Genomic DNA, 24,206 nt, shown 5'->3' with positions numbered 1-24,206 from the left:
GAAGGACTGACCAAATGACCCTTCCACAGACGGCCTCCACCTTGCCTCTGTGTGAGCACTTTGTGCTGGCCTTGAGAGAAGCAGATCCCAAGGGTCTCTGTGAGACGAGACGGCCCCCAAACCTGCCACATTTTTGTAAGGCAGAGCCTGCCCCAAGGTGGACAGAGGGGGTGGGGTGTGGGGTGATGGGGTGAGTGGTGTTGAGAAAGGCCGCAGGAAAGGAGGTGCACCCCAGAATCCGCTTCCCCACTGGCACGCCTTCCCCTGCTTCATTCCCGTGCCCTGGTGGAATCGGCGCCCGTCACGCCAGACCTGATCCAGGGGCCCCGCAGAGGGCCAGGCTCTGGCGCACAGAGGAGCGAGGCGCCAGCTGCTGGCCTAGGAACGCGGTTCCCCTCAAAGCAGAGAGAGGTTGGTCCGTTGGTCGGTAACCCCAGTAAAGCGACCCCTTGAGGGAGGTCCGCAGGTAGAGGCGGTCACGGGGCGACTAAAAGGGAAGCGGGACGCTGCTTTACGGGCCCAAGTCCCCCCAGGGCCAGGAGTTCAGGGTCCGGGAGAACGGTGGCCGCACCTTCCCCGGGCCAGGCCCTACAGACGCCCAGTAGCTTCAATCCGAGAGCGCTGAGCTTGGGGCAAGGCTCTGCGCCCCTATGCTGCCTCAATTTACCCCACTGCCTGTAAAGGCCCTCGCCCTATGGGCCGCGTAATCGGTCACTTTGCACTGGACGACGGGCGGATGAACGCGACGGACTCGGGAGCCCCGCAAGCGGGGCGGCCCGACGGGCCCCCTCCCCCTGACCGGTCTCTCCCCGCCGCGGAGCGGTCGCAAGAATACCGCGAGAGTTCGCCCCCTCCCCCCCCCACAGTAAAACTGTCAAAGGTGGGAGGGGCGGGAGCGCGCATGTGCGCAGCGCGGCGCGCAGCCTGCGCCGCCCGGACCCCGCGCCCCGCGCCCCTGTCCGGCCCCGGCCGGGCCCCGGCCCCCGCCCCGCCTCCGTCCCGCTGGGCGCCGCAGGTAAGCGCCCGGCCGCGCCCCCGGCCCAGACCCCGGAGCAGCCCCCGCGCTGGCCGCGCCCCCGACCCTGACCCCGCGCGCAGGTCGCGGGGGCCGCGCTCGAGCCCCCGCCCGCCGCCCCCCGCCGCGCCCGGACAACCCCCGCCCCGCGCCGCGCCCTGCTCCCCGCGCCGGCGCCGCGCTCCAGCCTCCTCCTTCTCCAGAAAAAGTCGCCATTTTGGTTCACTGCCTTCGCGCCCCCCCTCCCCCAGGCGCCTGCGATCGGCCCTTCCGGGGCCAGGCCCGGCCGCACCTCGGCCGCAGGTGACAGGTGGGTGGAGAGGCTAGCCTCCAGGTGTGCATCCCCTTGCCGGCCTCCTTTGCGCGCCCGGGCCTGAGCCGGGGTCCAGGGCCCTGGGGCCTTGGCGGTGGTCCCGCTGCCAGCGTTGCCCGCGGTGCGCGCGGCGCCCCTGCCCCCGCAAGGGTCTTTCCCTCCCGGAGGGTGGACACACCTTCTCCTGGTACGAATCACAGGCCCTGGATGGAAGGAGGATCTCTGCCTCCTAAGCCAGCTCTGAATTCACCTAAGCTGGAGAAGGACTGGAAAGGGGGGTCCCAGCAGACACCCGCCCCCCCAGGCTGCCAGAGTCATCACAGGCCGTGACCCATGCTGGCATGTCTCCTTTGGAAGTTGCCGTGTGAGGACTTCCAGAGAAGTTGTTCGGTCCTATCTAGATTCATACGTCCCTGCAGGCCCGGGATGTGGGCACCCCTGCACTGGGCGGTGTTGGCCCTGACCTCTGCCCGCAGCCCTCCCAGACGGCTTCTGTGCCCTCCTACGCACAGCGGCCCCTTCCCACCTTCTCTGACCTCAGTTAGTTAGAAACTAGCAGGGCAGGGACCACCTGCCCGTGCCATTCGCCACAGCCGCTTCGGCAGTGCGTGTCCCTGTGGGAGGCGCTCGCAGCATCTCAGTCAGTCAGTCCCTCCAGCTCTAGGCCTGTGGAGGTCCAGCCTCAGGTGGCGGGTGGCTGGTGGCTGGTGGCCTCTGCAGTGGTGCTGGCAGGCCTGTAGGTGGGGACAGAGAGGCTCTGCAGGGCGGAGGTGAGCAGGTCTGCCAGGTGGAGGGTGGCCGAGGGGCCCAGCACGAGGCCTCCGGCTGGGTGGAGGGGCCCCGGCTGGAACAAAGCTGAGAAAAGGACCAAGTAGGATGGCTCCGCTGACTGGGGACCAGAATCAGGTGCCTCGCGGTACTTGGTTCTTGGTCCCTTCCCCCCCGGAGTGGCATGCAGTTGGGTAATGGGCAGGGCCCTCAGCGCCCATGGTGGCTGTCTTCTATCTGTGTCTTGGGGAGAAGAATCTAGGGGCACCCGCCTAGACAAGGTGGCGTTGCCTTGGGCCTGGGCGGGCTGTGGAGGAAGGTGTCCCAAGGGGCTGGGCCGGCACAGCCTGTTAGCCGACAGCCAGAGCGGTGTCATAATTGGCCCCCAGGAGGGATGTTGTTGGTCTCCTTCCACCTGAATACTCCACCTCTCCTGGGGCCACCCCCGGCCTGGCGCTGGGTGTGAGCCGTGTGATTCTCGGCACGCTCCGGGACTGTGTGTCCAGGGATGGGAGGGTCTCAGGACAGAGTTAGATCCCTCTGAGCTGATGGTGTGAGTCAGCCCCGGTGGGCCTCACACGTCTGTCCACTTGCTCTGCAGTGATGGCCGATCCCTTCTGTGTTGGAGCCAGCCGCCGGCTCCCAGGGTCCAGCAAGAGTGGGCCTGGGAAGGATGGCAACCGGAATGAGGTGCGACTTCCTGTGCGGCATGACCCACCGAAGCTGGGTAAGCAGGGGCGAGGCCAAAGTCAACTCCAAGCTATCACGGTCAGCCAGTGCTGCATGTGGGCCGCCTCCCTGCACGTCCAGCTCCTGGTGGCCAGGTGGGCCTTCCCAGGGTGGGTGCAGCGAGAGGCCCTGGATTCTTGTTCTCGGCTGACTGTGCCCTATCTGCTGTGCCTCAGCAGTGAGGGTAGCAAGACTCACTCCAGGCCTGACCAGCCTTTTGGGTGGCAGGGAGGCTGCGGGGAGCACAGCCTTCAAGGCTTGGTGTGTCGTGTGCTACAGGGTTGCCAGTGGCCCGGGGTGGGCAGTCGGTGCCCAGCCAGGCCCCACTCTGCTTCGACCCGGGAAGCCTGGCCAGTGACAGGACGGAAGGGAAGAAGAAGGGGCGCCCGAAAGCCGAGAACCAGGCCCTCCGAGACATCCCTGTGAGCTCCCGAGGGCAGGGTGGGCTCGTGCGGGGTCTGCCCGTGAGGTCCCGCCTGCCTCTGCTTGCTTCACGCACGTCCAGCCCTGAGCTCTCAGTCCGTGTCTGCAGGCCACTCTGCACCTCAGGCCTTCGTGGTGTGGCCGGGGCCCCAGACAGGTCTCGTGCACCCCCGCTGCTCGGGATGGCCTGAATCTTGCTGCGGTCCCAAGGTCGGGGGGCCCTGTAGCCTGTCAGCTTGCAGGCCTGGGCAGGGTGCTGAGTCGAGGGCTCGGGCTGGCAGAGGCCTGGGTGGCTGAGAGTCAGCAGCCCGGCCTTTCCCACACCCAGCTCTCCCTGATGAACCAGTGGAAGGATGAATTCAAGGCACACTCCAGGGTGAAGTGTCCAAACTCGGGGTGCTGGCTGGAGTTCCCCAGCATCTATGGACTCAAGTACCATTTCCAGCGGTGCCAAGGGGTAAGGGGCTGTGGGCTGGGGAGGGGGCCTGAGCCTGCCCTGCCCCAGCTGCTGGGCAGAGGCCGGGGCAGCCCAGCCCATGCCTGCCCTCTCTACCCAGGGTGCTATCTCAGAAAGGCTGACCTTTCCCTGTCCCTTCTGTGAGGCCGCCTTCACCTCCAAGACCCAACTGGAGAAGCACCGGATTTGGAACCACATGGACCGACCCCTCCCTGCTCCCAAGCCTGGGCCCGTCAGCCGGCCGGTCACCATCAGCCGGCCTGTTGGGGTCAGCAAGCCCATTGGAGTGAGCAAGCCTGTTACTATCGGCAAACCTGTGGGTGTCAGCAAACCCATTGGCATCAGCAAGCCAGTGACAGTCAGCAGGCCCGTGCCAGTTACCAAGCCAGTGACCGTCAGCAGGCCCGTGCCAGTTACCAAGCCGGTGACGGTCAGCAGGCCCGTGCCAGTTAGCAAGCCCGTGACGGTCAGCAGGCCCGTGTCAGTCACCAAGGCTGTGCCGGTCACCAAGTCTGTGCCGGTCACCAAACCAGTGACCACAAACAAACCAGTGCCGATGACAAAACTTGTGACAGTTACCAAACCTGTGCCAGTCACAAAGCCGGTGACGGTCAGCAGGCCCATTGTGGTTAGTAAGCTGGTGACAGTCAGCAGGCCCATCGCCATCAGCAGACACACACCGTCCTGCAAGATGGTGCTGCTGACCAAGTCTGAGAACAAAACTCGGGCCGCAGGGAGGAGCAGCGGGAAGAAAAGGTACGGGGCTTTTTCCTTGTTGGGGCCGGGTGCTCCCTGCCTGCAGCTGGCGTAACAGGGTCCAGAGTGGGCCCTCCTGCCCCTTATCTCCCTGTCGCCTGCAGGGCCGCGGATGGCCTGGTCGCCTGCCCCATCCCACCCAAGCAGACGAGGCCAGAGAATGGTGAGCATGGCCCGTCCACCCTGGGCCAGAGCTCAGCCTTCCAGTTGGGCACAGACCCCAGCGGTGGCCCCCTTTCTGTGGGCAACAGGCCCTCAGGAGGCAAGGAGGCTCCGAGGGCCCCAGGTCCTGTGTCCCCCACCGAGGAGGGAGCCGAGCGCACAAAGCACAGTAAGACGAGACGGGGGGGCAGTGGCCGGCCGGGGTCGGGGTGGGGGCAGCAGCCGGCCTCTCGATGGTTATTTGACCAGACTCCTGGCTCCTGTTTTCTCTCCCTCGAGTCAGGAAGGAAACAGAAAACACCCAAGAAGTTTACGGGGGAGCAGCCATCCATCTCAGGAACCTTTGGACTCAAAGGTGAGGTCCCGGCCGGTGGGGACTGGGCTTGTGCACAGCGCGCTCGTGCCCCAGGACCACAGCCACCCACCCCACTTGTGCTCACAGGCCTGGTCAAGGCAGAGGACAAATCCCGCAGCTACCGTGCCAGGAAGCAGGATGGGCCGAGCCCCGAGGATGTCCGGAAGAAGGCGCCGGCCCCTGCCAGCACAGTCAGCAAGGAGGTGCCGGCCCCCACGGCCCACCTGGCCCCAGGTGGGGTCTCCTGTGTAGTGGGGCCCAGGCCAGGTCTCGATGGTGGGGCAGGTCCTGGACCACGTGGATGGGCAGCTGAGCATGGACCCTGGGTTCTGCGCTTGGCATCCAGGGTGTCCCGGAGCGCCCGCCAGCCCCTGAGGCCCCGGCCCTGCCCCACAGGTGGCCCCGAGGAACAGTGGCAGCGGGCCATCCACGAACGGGGGGAGGCCGTCTGCCCCACCTGCAGCGTGGTCACGCGGAAGACCCTGGTGGGGCTCAAGAAGCACATGGAAGTGTGTCAGAAGGTAAGGCTGCCCCTGAGGACAGGAGTGGCGGTTCCTCGAGGCCAGCTCCTCACAGGCGGGACTGTGTCTACAGCTGCAGGACGCACTCAAGTGCCAGCACTGCCGGAAGCAGTTCAAGTCCAAGGCCGGCCTCAACTACCACACCATGGCTGAGCACAGCGCCAAGGTATGCCCCTGGGCCTAGGCGCATCCAGCCCTGGCCACTGTCCCCAGTCTCCCGGCCCATCAGCCCAGCCCCCTGCCCAGCCTCGACCACCGACCTCAGGAGGTTAGTGGCCCCTGTGCCCAACCTTGGACACCTGGCCCTGGCGCTGGGCAGGGCAGGGCCCGTGGAGGCGAGGCACTGAGGCCGGGCCCGCCCCCCAGCCCTCCGACACCGAGGCCTCCGAGGGGAGTGAGCAGGAGGAGCGGGAGCGGCTGCGCAAGGTGCTGAAGCAGATGGGGAGGCTGCGCTGCCCGCAGGAGGTCAGTGGGGCGGCGGGCGGGCCGTGCGGCCGGGGCACGATGCCGGGCTGGCCACTCACCCGACCCTGACCTCCAGGGCTGTGGGGCCGCCTTCTCCAGCCTCATGGGCTACCAGTACCACCAGCGACGCTGCGGGAAGCCGCCCTGTGAAGTGGACAGCCCGTCCTTCCCCTGTGCCCACTGCGGCAAGACCTACCGCTCCAAGGCTGGCCACGACTACCACGTGCGCTCGGAGCATGCGGCCCCGGTGAGTGGCCGGGCCTCCTGTCCCTCAGGCACGGAGCATGGTATCCGTGTGCCACCTGCTGCGTGCGTCAGGGAGCGAGCCTCGGACTCCTGTTTCCATGTTCCGCACACGCCCCCGCCTGGGCTCCCTGCACCTCCGTGCCGTATGGCCCTGGTCACTTATCAAGGTCTCCTTGCCCTGCAGCCCCCTGAGGAGCCTGAGGACAAGCCCCCTGAGTCCGAGGACCTGTTGGGTGTCGAGCGGACCCCCAGTGGCCGCATCCGCCGCACATCGGCCCAGGTTGCTGTGTTCCACCTGCAGGAGATTGCGGAAGATGAGCTGGCCCGAGACTGGACCAAGCGGCGGATGAAGGACGACCTGGTGCCCGAAACGGCACGGGTGAGCTCCTGGTCCCTGAGCAGGCCGTGCCTCGGCATGGGGTCCCCTGTGGTGTACCTGCCCCATGGCCTGGGGCTTCCACTGACCTCCCGAGGTTCAGATCTTCCTGCAGAGGACACAGTTGAGGGTCCCTTGTAGCAGCCGGGGTGTCGAGCTGGCTCTGGCCCGCCCGGCCATCCGGGCTCACCCTGGCGCCCGCCTGTTGCTGCAGCTCAACTACACCCGGCCGGGCCTGCCCACGCTCAACCCCCAGCTGCTGGAGGCATGGAAGAGCGAAGTCAAAGAGAAAGGCCACGTCAACTGCCCCAACGACGTGAGCCGGGGCGGGCTGGGGGTGGGGTGTGGGGACACTGGGGCTTAGAGACAGAGAGCCCTGGCGTAGCTCTGGGCGGGAGCTTTCCAAGCAACCAGCCTGCCTGTGATCCCTGGGCCCCTGCAGGGTGGGCAGGGAGGCCTCACCTCAGCCCTAGAGGCACACAGCGTGCCCACACCCCGGGACACCTGGGGTTAGCCCCCCTGCCCCACTTGTCCAGAGAGGCCCCAGCGTCCCCGGGCTGGGGCCAGGCTGCACGTGCTGGGGATTCCGCCGGGAGCCCCCCTGACTGCCTCCCGCCCCCAGTGCTGTGGAGCCATCTACTCCAGCGTGTCTGGTCTCAAGGCCCACCTCGCCGGCTGCAGCAAGGTCAGTGTCTCGACCCCCCGCCACAGCGGGCAGCTGCTTAGCTGCTCACGCCCGGGACATGCAGCCCCACCCCTGTGGGACAGCCCCCTCCACGAGCCAGGGATTGGCCGTGCCCCATGGCCACCCTAGCCCAGGACACTGGCATCCCCCGGTCCCGGCCCTGAATCAGTCACGAGTCGTCTTGCCAGCTGGGGTCCCTCGCCGGCATGGGCACAAGTGGGCCTGCTGCCCTGGCCTTGGGCGAGGGGCCCTCAGCAAGGGGCTGCGCCCCTTCCCCAGGGCGCCTGCGCTTGCTGCCGTCTGTCTCCTTGCCCCACGTGTGGCGGTCGGGCACCTGTCTTGCAGGGGGACCACCTGGTGGGGAAGTACGGCTGCCTGCTGTGCGCAAAGGAGTTCAGCTCCGAGAGCGGGGTCAAGTACCACATCCTCAAGGCCCACGCAGAGGTGGGTGGGCCTGGGCGCCGCGCTGGCCCAGCACAGTTGGCTGGGTGGGGTGGTCTCCGGTGGAGAGATGGGGACAGGACGAGACGGGCCTGCCTGGCAGGAGCAAGGCAGGACAGGGTGGTCGTCAGAGTGGGCGGCCACCACTGAGAGAGCTGGCATTGTCTCCTGGGACTGGACCCCGACTTCCTGGGCGGGCCCCGAGGCGTGGGCGCACCCTCTTGCTACCGGCCGCCTCTGCGCAGTGGCAGGCTGTCCTGGGTCTCCATTGCTGCTTTCTTCTCCCCAGAACTGGTTCCGGACTTCGGCAGATCCGCCTCCCAAACACCGGAGCCAGGACTCTTTGGTGCCCCAGAAGGAGGAGAAGAGCCTGGCTGGTGGGAGGAAGCGGGGCCGCAAGCCCAAGGAGCGGCCGCCCGAGGAGCCTGCTCCCAGGACGCCCCCTCGCCAGGACGACTGGCCCCCCGGAGGCAGAGACAAGGGGGTCCGTGGCTCCGCTGGCCGGAAGGTGGGAGCTGGCAAGGCACCCGAGAAGTGAGCGAGGTGGCTGGCAGGTGGGTGGGGCCCGGACTCAATGCTGGCCACCGCCCCACTCTGTCCAGGGTGGGAGTAGCTAGGTCCGGGACAGTCTGTGCTCCAGTTCTCCACCCCCACCCCTGCCTGTCTATCTGTCCAGTGGGGCAGCCAGCCCCTGTCCCCTCCCAGAGGCTGGCCCTTCCCTTGTGCAGGCTGCTACAGGGCACACCTGGGCTGTGCCCCCTGGGGAGGGCCAGTGGTGGCATCAGAAGTGCAATAGCCTGGAGGGACACTCACAGGCCTAGCAGAGTCTGGGGTCCTGGACAGGCAGGAGGAGGGTCCGTGACCTGGGCCTTGGTGCCATGGGGTTGGTGCAGAGTGGCCAGATGCCTTTCGGCCCTCGCCACGCGAGCTGCATGCCCCGTCTGCTTCCTCAGGCCCAAGGCTCAGGGGTCCCTGGTTCTGGGCTGATGAGGGTACCTGGGCAGCCTAGCCTCTCTACCAGACACTGGAACCCCAGCGCCCCCAGCTACCTCCCAGGACAGACCTGAGTCTAACCGCTGCCGTGCTGACCTGACGCCTCCCTACCCCACCACCTCCGTTTCGTCCGCTTCTGTTCTCTACCTCTCCAGGCCCCCCCCGCCCCCGTCTGTGCGACCCCTGCTGTGCTTGGGCCCCTGCCCCTGCCCCCCTGGCCTGTGTCTGTCATGGTGGGGGGCCGTCCCCAGTGGTGCTTGGGGCAAGGGAGGGGCTCTGCTTTTCCCACTCACAGGGCTGCAGGAACAGGGGTTCAAGGTCCATGGGTGTGGCTGCCAGCCCTGGGCGTAGGGGCCACGTAGAGCAGGCTCTGCCTCCAAACTCTAGCTTCGCCGACACTACTGGCCTGGCCTGGGGCAGCCCGATGGGTTAGGGATGGACTGGTCTGGGCTCTGGGGTTGACCTGGGGCCCGTGGGCATGTGGGGCAAGGAGCTGAGGCCCGGATCTGAGTGGCTGCTGTAGGAAGTAGCCTTCAGTCTGCTCGGCTGGATTGGCCTGTGGCCAAGCTCCCGTGGGAGCCCCCTTCTCCTGTTTTAACCTGCTCCTTCGTGTCTGGTTGTGTGGTCTTTTGACGTGAGAGCTGAAGGCCAGGGAGGGGGCTTGACCAAGGTCATAGTGGGTCACTTGGAGCTCCAGGGCTCTCTTGGCTCTCTTTGGGGCCCTGAGGATGGCTGGGTCTACAGGCTGGGCAGGGGTTAGGCTAGAGTCCAGGGCATTGGAGGAGGTGACTACACAGCCTCTGGCCTCCTCCTGGGGCTCTGCCCTCCGAATGTGGCATTGTTGGGAGGAGGAGGATGCTCCAGGCTGCTGGTTTTGAATGGAGGCTGTTTTCCCCGGGGTGGGGGGTGGGGGTAGGATGAGGGCTCGGCCTTGCCGATCCTGGACGATGTGAATTTTGATATTTGCCCGTGTGCGTGTGTCTCCTGGGTGTGTAGTGGATGCCAGTCTTGTTGCTGTGACAAGTAACAACCTTTTTTTAATTCTGTTTTTTATACAAAAACTTACAACAATCTGACATTTGGTGCTAAGGGTTCCCTGGTGCCAACGGTGGATGTGGGGGCCTGCTCGGGCCCCTGGGGTCCCTCCCCTGCTCAGGGTGGCAGTGATGACTGGGCAGCCCTCTGCCCCCCAGCACCGTCCTCATCCAGCCCCTGGAGAGGAGGGGCTCCAAGCTGGGCTCAGCTCTCCTTGCCCTGCAGTAGGGGACAGGTTCCCAGGGGCTTTGGAGCCAGGTTGCTGTGCTGCCTGTGTCCAGCTTCCTTCCTTGGCCAGAAGGTTCTGGTCCTGGGCAGCGCTGGCCTGCTGTGCTAGAAGGGATGTGAGAAGGTGGGCTCCTCCCCACTCACACGCACCTTGATCTGATCGAAGTCTGGAGGCATGGGCCCGCGGATGCGATCCAGTGTCAAAGGTCAAGGTGGGCAGCATGGGCAGGGCTTCGGTGCAGGACAGCTTTCTTTCCTGTATCCTGGGTGTCACTATGGTGTGCAGCTGGTGGAGGTGAGATCAGGCAGCCACTGCAGGGGCAGCCGCAGGAGGGGAGACGGGAGTAGGCGCTGACAGGAGCCCAATGGCTAGAGGAGGTTGGACCTCAACACCTCTGCTGGGGGCAGCCACCCACCCCAGCCTCTCAGGTACTTGGCCCTTGGGGAGCGGGGGGCTGGTTTTTGCTGGGGGGTGAGTTTCCAGGTCATCCCCCAAAGTCCATAAATGGTCTCTGGTGTGGGAACCCCGCCTAGGTATGTGGGAAGAGGTGGGGTCCTGGATAACTTGACATTTAGCACTTTAAGCCCCTTCCCTATCTTTAAAGTGGGCGTGGGGGCTGCTGCCAAAAGTGGCTGTTGGGTCGGACCCCTCTCTCTGTCCCCTTCGTCCCTCCCTGCTTCCTGCGCTCTGGCTGGTGAATGGCAGCGGCGAGCTGGTCTGCAGAGCCCTTGGAAGGGGGCAGAGCCCTGGGTGGCTCAGCAGGATCTGCCCACCTCCCACTTTGGTGGGAGCACAGCTAGGTAACCCACCTAGCCTTGACCCACACCTTCAGTGAGAGGGACCAGAGCCGTAGACTCCTGGGGTGTGGTGGGCGTGGCCTCTGCCCGACCCCAGACCCCAGCTGAGGGCTAGTGCTGGTCCCTTTCTGAAGATCTACCTCTGGCCCAGCCCACCCCACTTCGCTCAGAGAACAGGAAAGGGCTGGCTCAAGGGGCTGACACTTCACACAAGAATAGGATGCACTTTATTTGCTTATGCAAAGGCAGATGAGGGTGTCTCTCGGTGTGACCAGTGACCCTCCCCCCGCCCCCGTAGCCCCCTCCTGTTCCTCTGGTTCAGAAGGGAAAGAACGGGTGTACCCTGACCTGTGGAGGGCAGGGCTGTCCCCTGTGTCCTTGCTCTGTGGGCCCCAGGTTACTTGCCCTGGAGCCCTAGGGTTCAAGGGAGCTGGCCAGCACTTCTGGCGCAGCAGCCACACGTCCTGTGCTTTGGGTTTCTTGGTTTGGTTTTTTTAATGCCAGTTCTCCGTACATAAGTGCATTTTGAAAGAGAGGTCCCAGCTATCACTTGTAACCATATATATACATATATATTCTATCTACAAAGTGTTTATTTGCAAGATGTTTTGACGGTGAGCTCGGGCCCTGCCCGCCTTGTGACCATCTGTCCCTGGTCCTCGTCCCCGCCCCGAGGCCCTGAGTGGCGTGGGGTGGGCCATCAACTGTATGTATTAAAAATGACTGTATCAAATAAATGTTTATTGACTTTTTTCCAGGGGTTGTGTGCGGCTGAGTTTGTGGTAACACGCGGGGTGGGGTCCTTCCCTGGTCGGACGACGCCCGCACGTGGTGGCTCCATCGGACTCGGAGTCTTTACCCAGTTGGTCGCATGGCCTCGTGGGACTTGTAGTCCGCGCGGCGCTTCGGCGGGCACGGGGCGCGGGGCCACGGACCACAGCTCCCGGCGGCCAGTGCGGCCAGCCCTGCCCGTGCGCACGCGCAGAAGCCTCCAAGCTCCATGGCGGCGCCCCCGGCCTCCGCCGACGCCCCCCGCTCGCCTCCGGCCGCGGGAGACAGGCCTGCCCGGCCGGTGGCGAAAAGCGAGATAACATGCGAGGACCGGTAGGCGCGGCGGCCGAGCGCGGGCTAGGGGGGTGCGCGCCCCCCTCGGGCCCGCTGTGGGGTGGGGAGGCCCACGTGAGCCGGAGCTCCCGCCCCAGCCCGGGCTTCCGTGGGGCGCTGCCCGCGAGCTGGGGCGAGGCGGCCGTCTGTCTCCTCCGACGCACGGCCCCCACGAGAGGGGAGACCCGGATGAGCCGGGTCTAGACCAAAGGTGTCCCCGGCCGCGCGGGCGGGGGGCTGAGGGCTGAGCCCGAGGTGAGCCTGCGCGTCTGCACCGCCCCTCCAGGACGGCCCGCGGGCGGGGGCTCGTGGGTCGGGCCTGCGCGGGGCCAGAGTCCGCTGGGCGCCGGAGGCTAAGCGGATGGAGCGCGGCCTGCACCCAGAGGTTGACTTTGCCCTGTGTGCCGAGTGGACGCGGCCCGCGGCACTCGGGCTGCAGTGTGTCCGCCTGACGCTCCGAGGTGGTCCGCTCTGGGATCCGCAGCCACCCAGGACCTGCCCCTGCCCCACCAGAGGCCAGGAGTCGTGATTCTGAGGGCGGGGTGGTGCATGGTGTCCTCTGACAGTCCCGCCTGATGTGGGGGCCCCCTGAGGATTCTGTGGGGGCTTTGCAAGAAGGGAAGTTGTGGGAGTGCGATGGGGGATTAGCCGATCTGTCACCCTGGCTGCGGAGACGGAAGTGGTCAGGAGGAAACAGGCTCCTGCTAGGTGTGCCTTTGGAGCTAGTGTCACCAGGGGGCGGTGACAAAGTGCTCAGGGCAAGCCTCTTGCACTTGAAGGGTGGCTCCTCATTTCCCAGTCTGAACTATCCCCTGGGGAAGCCTCAGGATGGCCACGGGTGGCGCCAGAGGAAGCCGTGGTTCCAGCCTGGGCTCCTAGTCCCGGGGTTGGTCTGGCCCTTGGGCGCAGAAGCCCTGTGCAGCTGGAATGTCTGGGAGCTGCCAGTGCAGCCCCTTAATGGGCAGGGGGAGGAAGCGGGCAAGGGGTGCCCTACAGTGACTGCTGCCCCACAGTTTCCCAGGCCGTTCGAGGCTGCCTTTCGCCCAGGGGGGCACCTTGTGTCCTGGGTTCACAACCCCACTGTGAGCAGTGACTAGGAGCCTGATGCAGCACTACAGGGTTTAACAGAACCTAAGTCTGTGACACCTGCTGGTTCCGAAGAGTTTTAGGTTTCGCCCAAGATCAGACAGCGGGGTCAGATGAGTTCTTGAGAAAAGCACTCCCTGAAGGCATTGCCCAAGCACAGAGCACGTAGTGGACAGGAGTACCCCTCGTGGTGCCCGGCGAGGCAGAGGCACCATGGAGCCTGGTCCCCGTGGACGGGAGGGAGCCAGGACCTGTGGGCGGTGCCCTTCTCCCTGTCCCCAGGGGTCTGCCCTGGAATCGTCCCTGCTCACTCACACTTTGTCCCCTGGTGCAGGTGCCCTGAGGGCCTCCCCTGCCCTGTCTTCAAGCATTCACCTCCCATTCCCTGCACCCCCAGAACTGGCTCCATCTGGACTCCAGGAGTGTGTGCAGGGGCCCATGCCCACTCAGCTTCCCTTCCCACGTCACACAGCCGCATCGGTGTGGTCTGTCCACTTTGCCATTGTTTCTTGTGCCCTTCTAGAGGGTCAGCCCCATGAGGACAGGGTCCTGGGATGCCTTTGCACTGGACATGCTGGTGAACAATCGAGCACCTGTGGTGGCACCTGCCCTCCTCAGGCTGTCTCTTTGGTGTAGTCCAGGTGGAGGCAGGGCTGCAGGAGGCAGGCCCAGGGAGGCTGGCCCAGGCCGGGACGCAGGGCGTCCTGCAGGAGGCTTCCAAGTGGGGATCTCGAGCCTGTTTCAGCCGCTTCAGGGCTGCAGCCTCCCAGACCCCCATTCCCTCTCGGTCCTGAGGAAGCTGCCCAGTACCTCTGTCCCCGAGCCCATCTGTGCCCCCACCCCAGGGCTGAGTCCTGGTGGACCAGCTCCTCCCTCTTTCCTCCGGCCTCATTTTACTCAGTCTCTGGGCAAACTTCCTTAGACCTGACTGGGTGTCAGACGTGAGGGGGGCCATGGTGCTGCCCGCCCCGTTGCAGCCCTGCCCAGGACGACGCGGGCTTCCCTGAGCATGGGCCATCCCTGCCCATCTACCCAGGTGGGGTTAGGAGGCACAGGTCCTGTGGGCAATGACGATCAGTCCAGTCCTGCCTCCAGGTGCCTCTCTCACAGGCCTAGACACCCCTCCACGTTACCTGGGCAGCCAGGAGCAACCCTTCCAGGTTTCTGAACCGCACATGAAACTGAGGCTGTGCCAGCTGCGGCGATGTTGGTAGAGGCCGAGCTAGGAGAAAAGCTGGCATGTGACAGATTGATCACAGGGAGGAGGTGGGGGACCTGTGGACACAATTCCCTTTCCAGACTTGAGGAAGGGTGCGTCAGCCAACCCGTCCTTGCTGAACCGCCCTTCTTCCTGCTGCCAGGCTGGGGAGTGGCTGTGTCCCCCGCACTCGCAACTCTGAGCACCAGTGGCCTTGGGGGATGTACTGGAGCCTAGCCGAGGGGGCGGGGCAAGCAGTTATTCTCAGATGCACAGGAGGTAGAGTTTCAGATTTGTTTATCCTTCTAAGAGGCACCTTGGGGACAGGGTGGCATGCCCAGCTCGGCCTGGCCAAGACACACCTCAGATTTCGCTGTTTAAGGTGGTTGGCTCTGTAGCCCTAGGCAGGCCAGGGGCCTGGAGCTTTTCCTAGGCTTTGGTGGGTGGGTGCGCAGCGGCCCGCAGCAAGCTCGGGCCGGCACTAGGCCAGCTGTGCAGGGAGCACAGCTCACGCCCGCCCCGCCAGCCTGTTCTCTTCAGCAGGGTCAGTGCTATTAATAATCAGGCCGGCACGCGGCCCCCACCCGGGTGATCCTCTTATGCCTGTGACCTCGGTCGCTGTGGCCGGTGCTGAGTGCTGTTCCTTCAGCACAGGGGCTCCCAGGGGCCCCCAGCGTGCGGCCCCCGCCAGCCAGTGGTCGGACTCCACCTGGCTCTGCACCTCCTGTGCCACCCACCCACGGAGGGGCAGTTCAGGGGGCTCCTGAGCTGTCCTGGGGGGCTGCTGTGGGCCTAAGGCAGTGCAGTGGTACCTGTGCACGGACCTCAGATCACCCCGTGTCCTTGCCATGAGCAGCCCCCCGGCTTACCCTGGCATCAGGATCTCGGGGTGCCGGGCCCTTGGAGCAGAAGGCAGGTGAGTGGCCGACCTGTTGTCCGCAGCTGTAGTGAGACCCGCCCCGCTGCATCTCAGCAGCTTCTGGCCCCGTGTGGTCCTGTTTGGTGGATGCTGGGAAACAAGCAGGCTGGGCAGGTGCTGGGGGTGGCACTGGCGTGGCTGGGGCTGCTGGTTACAGGCAAGTCTGTGTTTCCATGGCCTCAGTCCTTGGGTTGAGATGATCTGTTGTCGCTGTGTCCACTTGTGAATAGGAAATGAGATCTCCTGTACGACTTTCCCATCTCCAAGTTGGTCCTGCTGCGGCAGTGCAGTGAGGCTTGCTCTGAGGGCACAGCGAGGCTTTGTCCCCAACAAAGCCGGGGCTTGGGAGAGGGCAGTGGGCTGGGCTTAGCTGCAGACCTGGCCTGGTGTGCTCAGGCCCCTGCTCGCAAGGCTGAGGTGGCCCGTTCTTGGGGATGGTCGTCGTTACCTCAGTAGGGCAAGGAACAGTCATCAGGAGGGCCCCAAAGCTCCCCGTTGCAGAGGTCCCCAGCCTGTGGTAAGCAGGGGGACAGGAGCCCTTGGCTACCAAGCCTTGGGTCTGTGAGGCTGTCTTCACAGCTCCTTTGCCAACCGTGTCTGCTGCCTGCGTGGCAGGCATGGGAGACAGGCCGGCCTGGACTTTGCTCTCAGCCCACCTGGCCACCTGCTCGGAGCGCCCTCTGCCCCTTCTGGGGTGTGGCACATGGGTGGCAGCCGTCAGTGAGCCCCCTGCGACCCTGGGGGCCGTATGCTCCCTGGTGGTGACAGTGTGTCTAGGTGAGCAGCCGGCACTGCTCCCGACCGGGGCCCAAAGACACCACTGCACACGCACACGTCCATCTCCGGCCAGGCTGAGTGGGAGCACAGCAGCACCCCAGGGCAGCTCGTCCAAGCCCGGCCGAGTCCCCCACGTGCGCACTGTCAAGTGGCAGCACCCTGGCCTGTCCCCAGGCCCCACTGCCTGGTTACCTAGGCACCCACTGTGTTTGCACTCACCTTGCCGTAGACGCCGGCACCCTGTTCCGAGTGCACACTGCGGGAACTGGCTGCCTCTGGAGCCGCAGCACCCCGCCGGGCTAATGACTCCCAGGGCGCCCTCACACTCCCCACTGTCGTGGAGACCAGGAGACACATGGTGGCTGTCGTCTGTCCTGCAGGACCGTGCCGCAAGTCTCCTGTCGGACACGATGGCTGTTTCTTTTGCTGCCTACATTTGTGCCGATGTCATTGTCCCGTGTCAGACCTCAACCGACCCCTCCCCTGCCCACCCCCACCCTCCACGCGTGCACAGACAGCGCCCTCCTGGCTCCGGCAGCACCAGGGTTCTGGGAACAACCACGTTCCTGAGCGGGCGGCACCGGGCCGCCTCGGGGGCAGGAAGGCCCTGTCCTGGGGAGCTGGTGCTGCCTGAGGCCAGTTCCTGGCACCGTGGTTTTCGTGGCGACAGCAGGACAGAGAGCTTCAAAGACAGACCGCGGCTGGGCCTGGTTTTTGATGACATGAGCGTGTGCCTGTGAAACGGTCACACGTGGCGGGAGCCCCCGTTCCCGGTCGCTGTGCCCAGGGTGGCCCCGGCACGGCCCGCCCACGGAGCTCGTGTGAGGGGCGTGCAGGGCGGCGTCTCCGTTTTCTGGCGTCACAAACAGGCCGCGTCTCAGGGTTCGCTCCCCCGTCTCGTGCACCTCCGGGGCACGCCGTGTCCCAGCCCGCCGGTCTCCTGCGCGGGCAGCGGGCCGACTCCACGTACTGGCCAGAATGCCCAGCCACACTGAGCTGCCCTGGAGCTGTCCCCATCGGGTTTGAGCCTCAGGCCAGTGACGACGCCATTGCTCCTTTGGGGTGTAAGCCGACAGAGCAGTCAGCACACCGCTCACAGGAGTGACGTTGGACGGGCCTTTCCCAACGGGGTTCCCGCCCTGTGGGCTTTGGGACCTCCGCCCTCCTCTCTAGCATGTGCAGGGTGCTGGAGCGCAAGGTGCAGTGGCCTCCCGTCGGCCTCCCTGCCCCGGATCCCCTCCTGTGGCATCCACGTCAGCACCCTGCTCAGCCCTGTCGTTGGCCTCTCTCCCCAGGAGCTACTCCTCCCTATGGGCAGGGTGGCAAGGGTTGGATTTTACAAAATGAGAGGCAGCCTAGAGAGTGTCCGGGAGGAGACACAGTCCTTAGTGGAGCCTTTGCTGTCCTTGGCGTGGGATGGCACCGCCCATGTGTCTCCTTGTCTTTGCCAGCCCACTGAGCTTGTGGAAACAGGCCTGGGCCCCGCCGGTGGGCAGCCCGTGGGTTCCGCGTGTCCCCAGCCGAGCGTGGGCCATGGCCGTCCGTGCGCCTGCGCGGGGTGCACCGTGCGCTGGCTGTGTGGGCCTGGGGGGGCAGGGCGGGGGCGGGGCTGAGGCAATCATGCCCCCTCCTCGCAGCAGCAGCGCAGAGGCCCTGGACAGGCTGCTCCCACCTGTGGGGACCGGGCGTGCGCCCCGGAAGCGCACCACCAGCCAGTGCAAGTCGGAGCCGCCACTGCTGCGCACCAGCAAGCGCACCATCTACACGGCGGGGCGGCCGCCCTGGTACAACGAGCACGGCGCGCAGTCCAAGGAGGCCTTCGCCATCGGTGAGCAGCGCCGCCTGCCCCAAGACCGGAGCCGCTGCCTCGGCCCCCGGTCTGCTGGTGGGCCTGGGGAGTGGGCCGGGAGGCTGGTGGCGTAGCTAGAGCGGGTGCCGTCCTGGCGCCCTGAGCCATCTGCGAGGCTGCCCGTGCCCCTCCCGCGTCCTCGCTCCCGCAGGCCTGGGGGGCGGCAGCGCGTCCGGGAAGACCACCGTGGCCAGGATGATCATCGAGGCCCTGGACGTGCCCTGGGTGGTCTTACTGTCCATGGACTCCTTCTATAAGGTGAGGGTGCCGCGTCCCCGTCCTGTCCCCGGGGCCCAGAGCCGGCCTGAGGCCCCCACCCGACTTTCTGCAGGTGCTGACGCAGCAGCAGCAGGAGCAGGCCGCGCTCAACAACTACAACTTCGACCACCCGGACGCCTTCGACTTCGACCTCATCGTGGCCACCCTGCAGAAGCTGAAGCAGGGCAAGAGCGTCAAGGTGCCCGTCTACGACTTCACCACTCACAGCCGCAAGAAGGACTGGGTAGGCCCCACGGGCTCGGGCTGCGAGGGCCGCCCAGACATGCAGGCGGGCGGGCGGGCAAGTCACGGCTCCTGCTCTCTGCAGAAGACACTGTACGGTGCCAACGTCATCATCTTTGAGGGCATCATGGCCTTTGCGGACAAGACGCTGTTGGAGGTGAGGGCTGGCTCTAGACTGGCTATCCTGCTGGGGACATCTGCAGGACTCCTTGGACCACCCAGGTCACCATGTGCACGGGCACCTGTCCTCTGGGGCACGGTCCCTGGATGTCCGGTAAAGAATGGTCCCTCTCTGTACCCACTGAGGCCCAAGGGGAGGCCTGAGGCCACTGAGTTGGAGCTCAGGCCCGGGGAACGCTGCTGCCTTCAGCACCCCACAGCCCCTTCAGGGGCCACCTGCTGCGTGCCGAATGTGGGGCCAGACCCCAGACTCATCAGGCCTCAGCCCCGCTGTGACCGCGCCAGTAGCGAGGCCACAGAGAGCGCAGTGGCCCGGAAGAGGGTCCGCCTGCACCTTCGCCCAAAGCCCCACGGGGAGCCCCCCGGGCCCCGTCCCCTGGGCTCGCTGGGCGGCGGGAGCTGGGCCCTGTACCTGCCCAGGCAGCGCTGTTGCCCTGCAGCTCCTGGACATGAAGATCTTCGTGGACACGGACTCTGACATCCGCCTGGTGCGGCGGCTGCGGCGTGACATCAGCGAGCGGGGCCGGGACATCGCGGGCGTCATCAAGCAGTACAACAAGTTCGTCAAGCCCGCCTTCGAGCAGTACATCCAGCCCACCATGCGCCTGGCTGACATCGTGGTGCCGCGAGGTGAGACCACAGGCGCGGGGGGCGGGGGGCGACGCCCCGCCCGTGTCCCCCCAACCCCCACGTCCCACCCCCACATCCCCACCCTGCCCATATTCCTCCTCAACCCCTACGCCCCTCACATTCCCCACTCCATCGCCCCTTCTGCCACCACAGCCACCAAGGGCCCCTTCCTCGCCCAGGGAGTGGAACACAGTCGCCATTGCTGACTTGATCGCGGGCAGCACGTGCACAGCTTATGGGAGGAGGTGAGCCAGTGTGTCCTGCACGCCCCGCCCCACCGCCTCTGCCGCCACCACCCACCCTCCTGCTCCTGTGTCCCACCCCGTGCCAGCCGTCCCTGCCTGGCCTCCTGAGCCAGCCGCTTGTACTGGACCGAGGCAGCCCATTCCCTGAGAAAGTGGGGCTTGGGGGTGCCCCCCGGTGCTCCCAGCCTGAGCTGGGCTTTGCACAGAACAGGGCACTCCTGTCCTGACCTTTTGGGGGACCATCGGGTTTTGGTGCCGAGTCCCACATCCTTAGCACTCTAGGTAAGACCAGAGTCCAAGGTCACCACGGGCCAGTGCAGGTCCCGGGCTGGCTTCACAATGGGGTGCGGGAGGCCTGAAGCCTGTGGAGCGGAGCCGCAGGAGCCCTAGCGCTGCCTGCCTGGCCCAGAGGGTGCCCAGGTCAGAGGCCACAGGGAGCTTGCTCCCCCCCGTGACTGCCAGCCACCCGCTGCCATCCCTCCGTGGGCTGTGGCACGTCCGTGCCTGGGTGGGGGCGGCCTGGCTGGCCGGGCCACGCGCAGCAGTGGGCGGTGCTGGCCGGGGACCACGAGCGGGCCGCGCTGCCGCCACTGACGCCGCCCCGTTCCCTTGTCTCCCGGTTGCTGCCACAGCGCGAGCTCAGCGTCAGGTAAGCCGTCCCCGCCCCCGCCCCGTTCCCAGCCGCGGTCTGGGCTGCCACGGGGCAGGCGGAGGCCCCCCCCGCCGCGCCCACCCCGGCAGCCCTGCCTCAGGCAGAGCAGGAGCGCTGTGGGAGCCCCCCGCTGCGTCTGCCGCCCCTCGTGGGCAGGTGTGGAACTAAGGCCCAGAGAGAGGTTCAGGGACTTGCCCGAGCCCCGGTGGGCCCAGACCCTAGGCTGGCCACCACCCTCTGGGGGCTTCTTCCCAGGGAGGCTGGTCGTGTGGGCTCCAACCTCAGACGACTCCGCTGTCCTGAGCTGGCATTGCCGGACCCGCGGGGCGGTCACCACAGGCATACCCCTCTACGGCCAGTGGGATTGGGTCTGTACCTCTTTTGCCTGATGTAAAGGGCCGGTCTGGACTCCCCAGGTGGTGGCGAAGCCCCAGCCCTGCGGCCCCCTGCCCACTCTGGGCCTGCAGTCAGAACCAGAGAGGCCAGGAGGAGGTCTGGCTGGGCCTGGGGTCCGGCTCTGTCCTGCATTGGGGGAATGAGCTCCTGTCCCCTCAGCGGTCGGTACAAGCCCCTGCCCGCAGCCTGGGCCTTCTTGGAGTCGGGAGGCGCCAGACTGAGCCCTCAGCCAGGGGAGCCCCCGAGTACCCAGCCCCCAAGTGCTGCTGCGGTGCCAGAAACACCTCCAGCTTTCTGCCATGCACGAGGCTGCTCGGCTGTCACGGGCTGGCACCTGCAGCTGTCACGTCAGGTTTTCTGCAGGCCTCGGCTCTGGGAAATGAAAGTTCCCAGGGTTGCAGGAGGAGAAAACGCAGCCACGTTCTTCCTTCTCTGGTCGGCAAGGAAGTGTTGGCCAGTGGCCACGTCCCTCCCACGGCCCCAGGAAGTGTGGCTGGTTGGGGTGCGGGGAAGAGGGCCCGCTCGACCAGGCCAAGGCTGCAGGGGTTTCAGGGGGCCCTCCTGCCTCTTCCCGCCTCGGGCCAGCTGGTGGCTGCAGGGGCCACTGTGCCCCCTGCTAAACGGTCTCTTCTGTTCTTTCCTTTCCTTTGTAAACCCTGGGGTTTCCTGCTCTGCCCCCCATCTCACTGCACTCTTCACCCGCGAGCAGAGGAAGCTGCGCTGGGATATGTGAGGACAGTCCCGTGTGGGGCCGCCTGCTGCGCTGTGCTGGGCTGCGCCCTCCCCTTCCTGCCCCTCTTCCTCTCCAGGCATGGGGGAGCAGGGGTGCCTCTGAGCCAGCTTCGTCCCCCTATCCCGAGGGGCCTGCACATCACTTGGGGGAGGGGCCAGGGCTTGGCTCCAAAGCTGAGCTGTTCTGGCAGGGAGCAGTGTGCTGGAGCGGGGACCAGCTGCCCATCCTAGGGGCTCAGACTCCTGCTGCCTGGTCCCCTTTTCTCTGGGCGAGCGTGTGGGAGGGGCCGGGCTGAGGGGAGGCTCACCTCGGCTCTTGCTTTCTGCCTAATGGTCAGCTGCTCTGCCTTCGCTGTGTCCTTTAACCTTCGCCTTGCTCTCGAAGAGGCAGGCCCTCCCTCCAGATCGGCCACAGGGAGGCGGCGGCCCCACCCTGCACAGCCCACTGTCCCCCACCACACGTGCCCCCCACAGGATCTGGAGTGGGAAGACAGGGCTCTGGGAGAAGACATCGCCTTCTTGACTCCCCACTCTGTCCGCAGGGCGGCGCTGGCCTCGGCACACCAGTGCCACCCCCTGCCCAGGACTCTGAGTGTCCTCAAGAGCACGCCGCAGGTGCGGGGCATGCACACAATCATCAGGTGAGGGTCCTCCCGTGGGGCAGCGCGCTTTCGGCCAGGGCGGAGCCCTCTTGCTCAACCTGCCGCCTGCCCGTAGGGACAAGGAGACCAGCCGGGATGAGTTCATCTTCTACTCTAAGCGGCTGATGCGGCTGCTCATCGAGCATGCTCTGTCGTTCCTGCCCTTCCAGGTACTGGGAGTGGGGCGGGGTGGGGCGGCTGGGCGGGGCCCGGAGGTACAGTGGCTCCTTGGCTCACCAGCGCCCCCACTCTGCTCAGGACTGCGTGGTGCAGACCCCGCAGGAGCAGGACTACGCGGGCAAGTGCTACGCGGGGAAGCAGGTACCCGCGGGGGCGGGGCCGGGGGGCGGGGCCGGGGCGGCCCAGGAGGCGGGGTCCGGACTGCCCAGACTGCCCCGCCCCAGATCACCGGAGTGTCCATCCTGAGGGCGGGCGAGACCATGGAGCCCGCGCTGCGGGCGGTGTGCAAAGATGTGCGCATCGGCACCATCCTCATCCAGACCAACCAGCTCACCGGGGAGCCAGAGGTGCGGGGCGCGCGCCTCGGGGCACAGGGGCGGGAGCCTGCGGTGCAGCGCGTTAGGGTCAGCCCTGACGCTGTGGCTGCCCCCAGCTCCACTACCTGCGGCTGCCCAAGGACATTAGTGACGACCACGTGATCCTCATGGACTGCACCGTGTCCACGGGTGCTGCGGCCATGATGGCTGTGCGCGTGCTGCTGGTGAGTGGATCCCAGGGGCTGCAGGTGGATAGGCTGGTGGGGATTTTCCATCCGGGTCTTTTTGGCGCAGGACCACGACGTGCCCGAGGACAAGATTTTCCTGCTGTCGCTGCTCATGGCGGAGATGGGTGTCCACTCGGTGGCCTACGCATTCCCGCGCGTGAGAATCATCACCACGGCAGTGGACAAGCGCGTCAACGACCTGTTCCGCATCATCCCAGGCATCGGTGAGGCTGCCTGGGCCCTGTCAGCAGGCGTGGGGCCGCCCGCGCTTCAGTCCCCACTGCAAGGACCTGCTTCTTTCTGTAGGAAACTTTGGCGACCGCTATTTTGGGACGGATGCAGTCCCAGATGGCAGTGACGAGGAGGAAGTGGCCTCTACGACTTAGCCTGCCAGCCTCTCAGCCTCTTCGCCTTGTCCGCACCCGGCCTCCTGCCTCCTGGCCCTTGCTTAGACGTTAACTTCATTCAAAAGTATTACCAATGTAATTTATTCTACACATTTTGTAAAATAAAGTTTTAGGAGAAATGAATCTGTGACTGATGAGCCGGGCACACAGGACTGCTGTTCCGCATGGGCCCTGGGCTTGGGGAGTGGCCCCCAGGGTCACCAGCAGTTTGGCTGCCTCAGTCCCAGCTGCAAGGCCACCATGGAGAGGGTGGAGTCTAGGGTCCTGGCTTGTGCTGGGGCCTGGTCAGTCCCTGCCTTGTACCAGCGGGATGGGCCCTCCTTACAGTCCAGGCTCAGTGCCAGGGTTCAGGGGATGGCAGAGCTAGGGCTCAGGCCCCTGGCTCCACTAGGTGGGCCCCTTGGTGGCCACTTGGCCTGCACCTAGGACCGCGGGTCTCAGCAGAGACAGCCTCTGCAGCCACGCCCCCACCACCACAAGTCTGTACCACTGGGAGACCCAGCGGAAATCAGTGTGTGGGCGGCTGACAGTGATGAGCTGGTCCCGGCCACTGGCAGGAGCCCAAGTTGCAGAAGAGGTGGCCAGGGCCTCAGCCAGCCCTGCCCTTCAGGGCCAGAAACCCCACTCAGCCCTGCCTTCGCGCCACCTGGGGGAGGTGTGCAGGTGCAGATGTCTTGGCTGGGCAGGTGGGCCATCGGGCGCCGCAGCCTCCCTCTATCGCCCTCCAGCCCTGGCTCTGGCCTCTTTCCTGCCCTCTTGGTCTGCCTACCCCCCGCAAAGGCCGTGTCATGGAAAAGCTTGTGGGGCGGAGACAGGAAGTCACTGGGTGGGGGCCAGACCGAGGGCGGGCAGATAAAGGCGGGAGGCTTGTCCGAGGGGTGGCTGGGCACCAGGGACCGAGAACTGAAACGGGGCCCAGAGGTCAGCAGGAGGGGCTCGCCCCCAACCTGGTGAGTGGCTCCCCCTCCATGTCCCCACTCATTCACTCATTCTTGTGCTATGTACTGGGGACCGGGCGGCCACAGCAGGCCTGGCCTGGCTCAGGCGGTGCACCCAGGCCATGAGTCAGGGACGACTCCCTCTGGCCTTCCCAGGTGGGGACTGGGGTGAACAGTCGTGCAGGGTGAGGTTATTCCTGGGAGTGCCCCCCAGAGTCCAGGCTGGGACTGACCAGCTCCCAGCAAATAAAGCCCCACATGTACACGCATGTGCCAGCACCACACACACACGCAGCACAGAGCACATCCAGACACATGTGCACTCGTGTGCCAGGAAGAGAGTGCCCAGTGGCCCTCACCCAACTCAGCCCTCAGGCCCTGGGAGAGGGTTGCATCCTCCCTTATCTTGGGGTCAGTGGGCACTCAGGACAGAGCCTGGAGGCAAGGAGCCCGAACCAGAG

General features: G+C 65.8%; 2 protein-coding genes across 6 annotated transcripts; both read left to right on the top strand.

Annotated features, from left to right (window-relative positions):
* Window positions 1-958: 958 nt before the first annotated feature.
* ZNF512B (zinc finger protein 512B) lies at window positions 959-11,523 on the top strand. 5 transcript variants are annotated; one of them, XM_039864867.1, is made up of 18 exons: window positions 959-1,015; window positions 2,698-2,823; window positions 3,105-3,247; window positions 3,577-3,705; window positions 3,806-4,050; window positions 4,087-4,461; window positions 4,566-4,792; window positions 4,907-4,978; window positions 5,066-5,212; window positions 5,375-5,499; window positions 5,573-5,665; window positions 5,866-5,964; window positions 6,041-6,211; window positions 6,395-6,589; window positions 6,801-6,902; window positions 7,209-7,271; window positions 7,617-7,715; window positions 8,002-11,523. In XM_039864867.1, the coding sequence occupies exons 2-18, from the start codon at window positions 2,700-2,702 to the stop codon at window positions 8,248-8,250; spliced, it is 2,658 nt and encodes an 885-aa protein (XP_039720801.1). In that variant the 5' UTR covers window positions 959-1,015; window positions 2,698-2,699; the 3' UTR covers window positions 8,251-11,523. The 5 variants fall into 5 exon arrangements, with proteins under 5 accessions (XP_039720801.1, XP_039720802.1, XP_039720800.1 ...); XM_039864868.1 differs by having other exon boundaries at window positions 3,851-4,461; XM_039864866.1 differs by having other exon boundaries at window positions 3,806-4,461; window positions 5,375-5,487.
* Window positions 11,524-11,723: 200 nt separating this feature from the next.
* UCKL1 (uridine-cytidine kinase 1 like 1) lies at window positions 11,724-22,930 on the top strand. The gene is given in 16 exon segments (XM_039864879.1): window positions 11,724-11,870; window positions 17,488-17,678; window positions 17,851-17,957; window positions 18,031-18,201; window positions 18,286-18,357; window positions 18,821-19,024; window positions 19,194-19,226; window positions 19,229-19,255; window positions 19,888-19,904; window positions 21,578-21,676; window positions 21,753-21,846; window positions 21,935-21,997; window positions 22,081-22,203; window positions 22,290-22,397; window positions 22,468-22,624; window positions 22,707-22,930. Coding segments are annotated over 16 exon segments (1,650 nt in total). The 5' UTR covers window positions 11,724-11,766; the 3' UTR covers window positions 22,787-22,930.
* Window positions 22,931-24,206: the final 1,276 nt, after the last annotated feature.

The sequence above is a fragment of the Pteropus medius genome, unplaced genomic scaffold, assembly GCF_902729225.1.
Source record: "Pteropus medius unplaced genomic scaffold, Ma_sr-lr_union100, whole genome shotgun sequence".
NCBI lineage: Eukaryota > Metazoa > Chordata > Mammalia > Chiroptera > Pteropodidae > Pteropus > Pteropus medius.
This window is presented reverse-complemented; position numbering and strand designations above follow the sequence as displayed.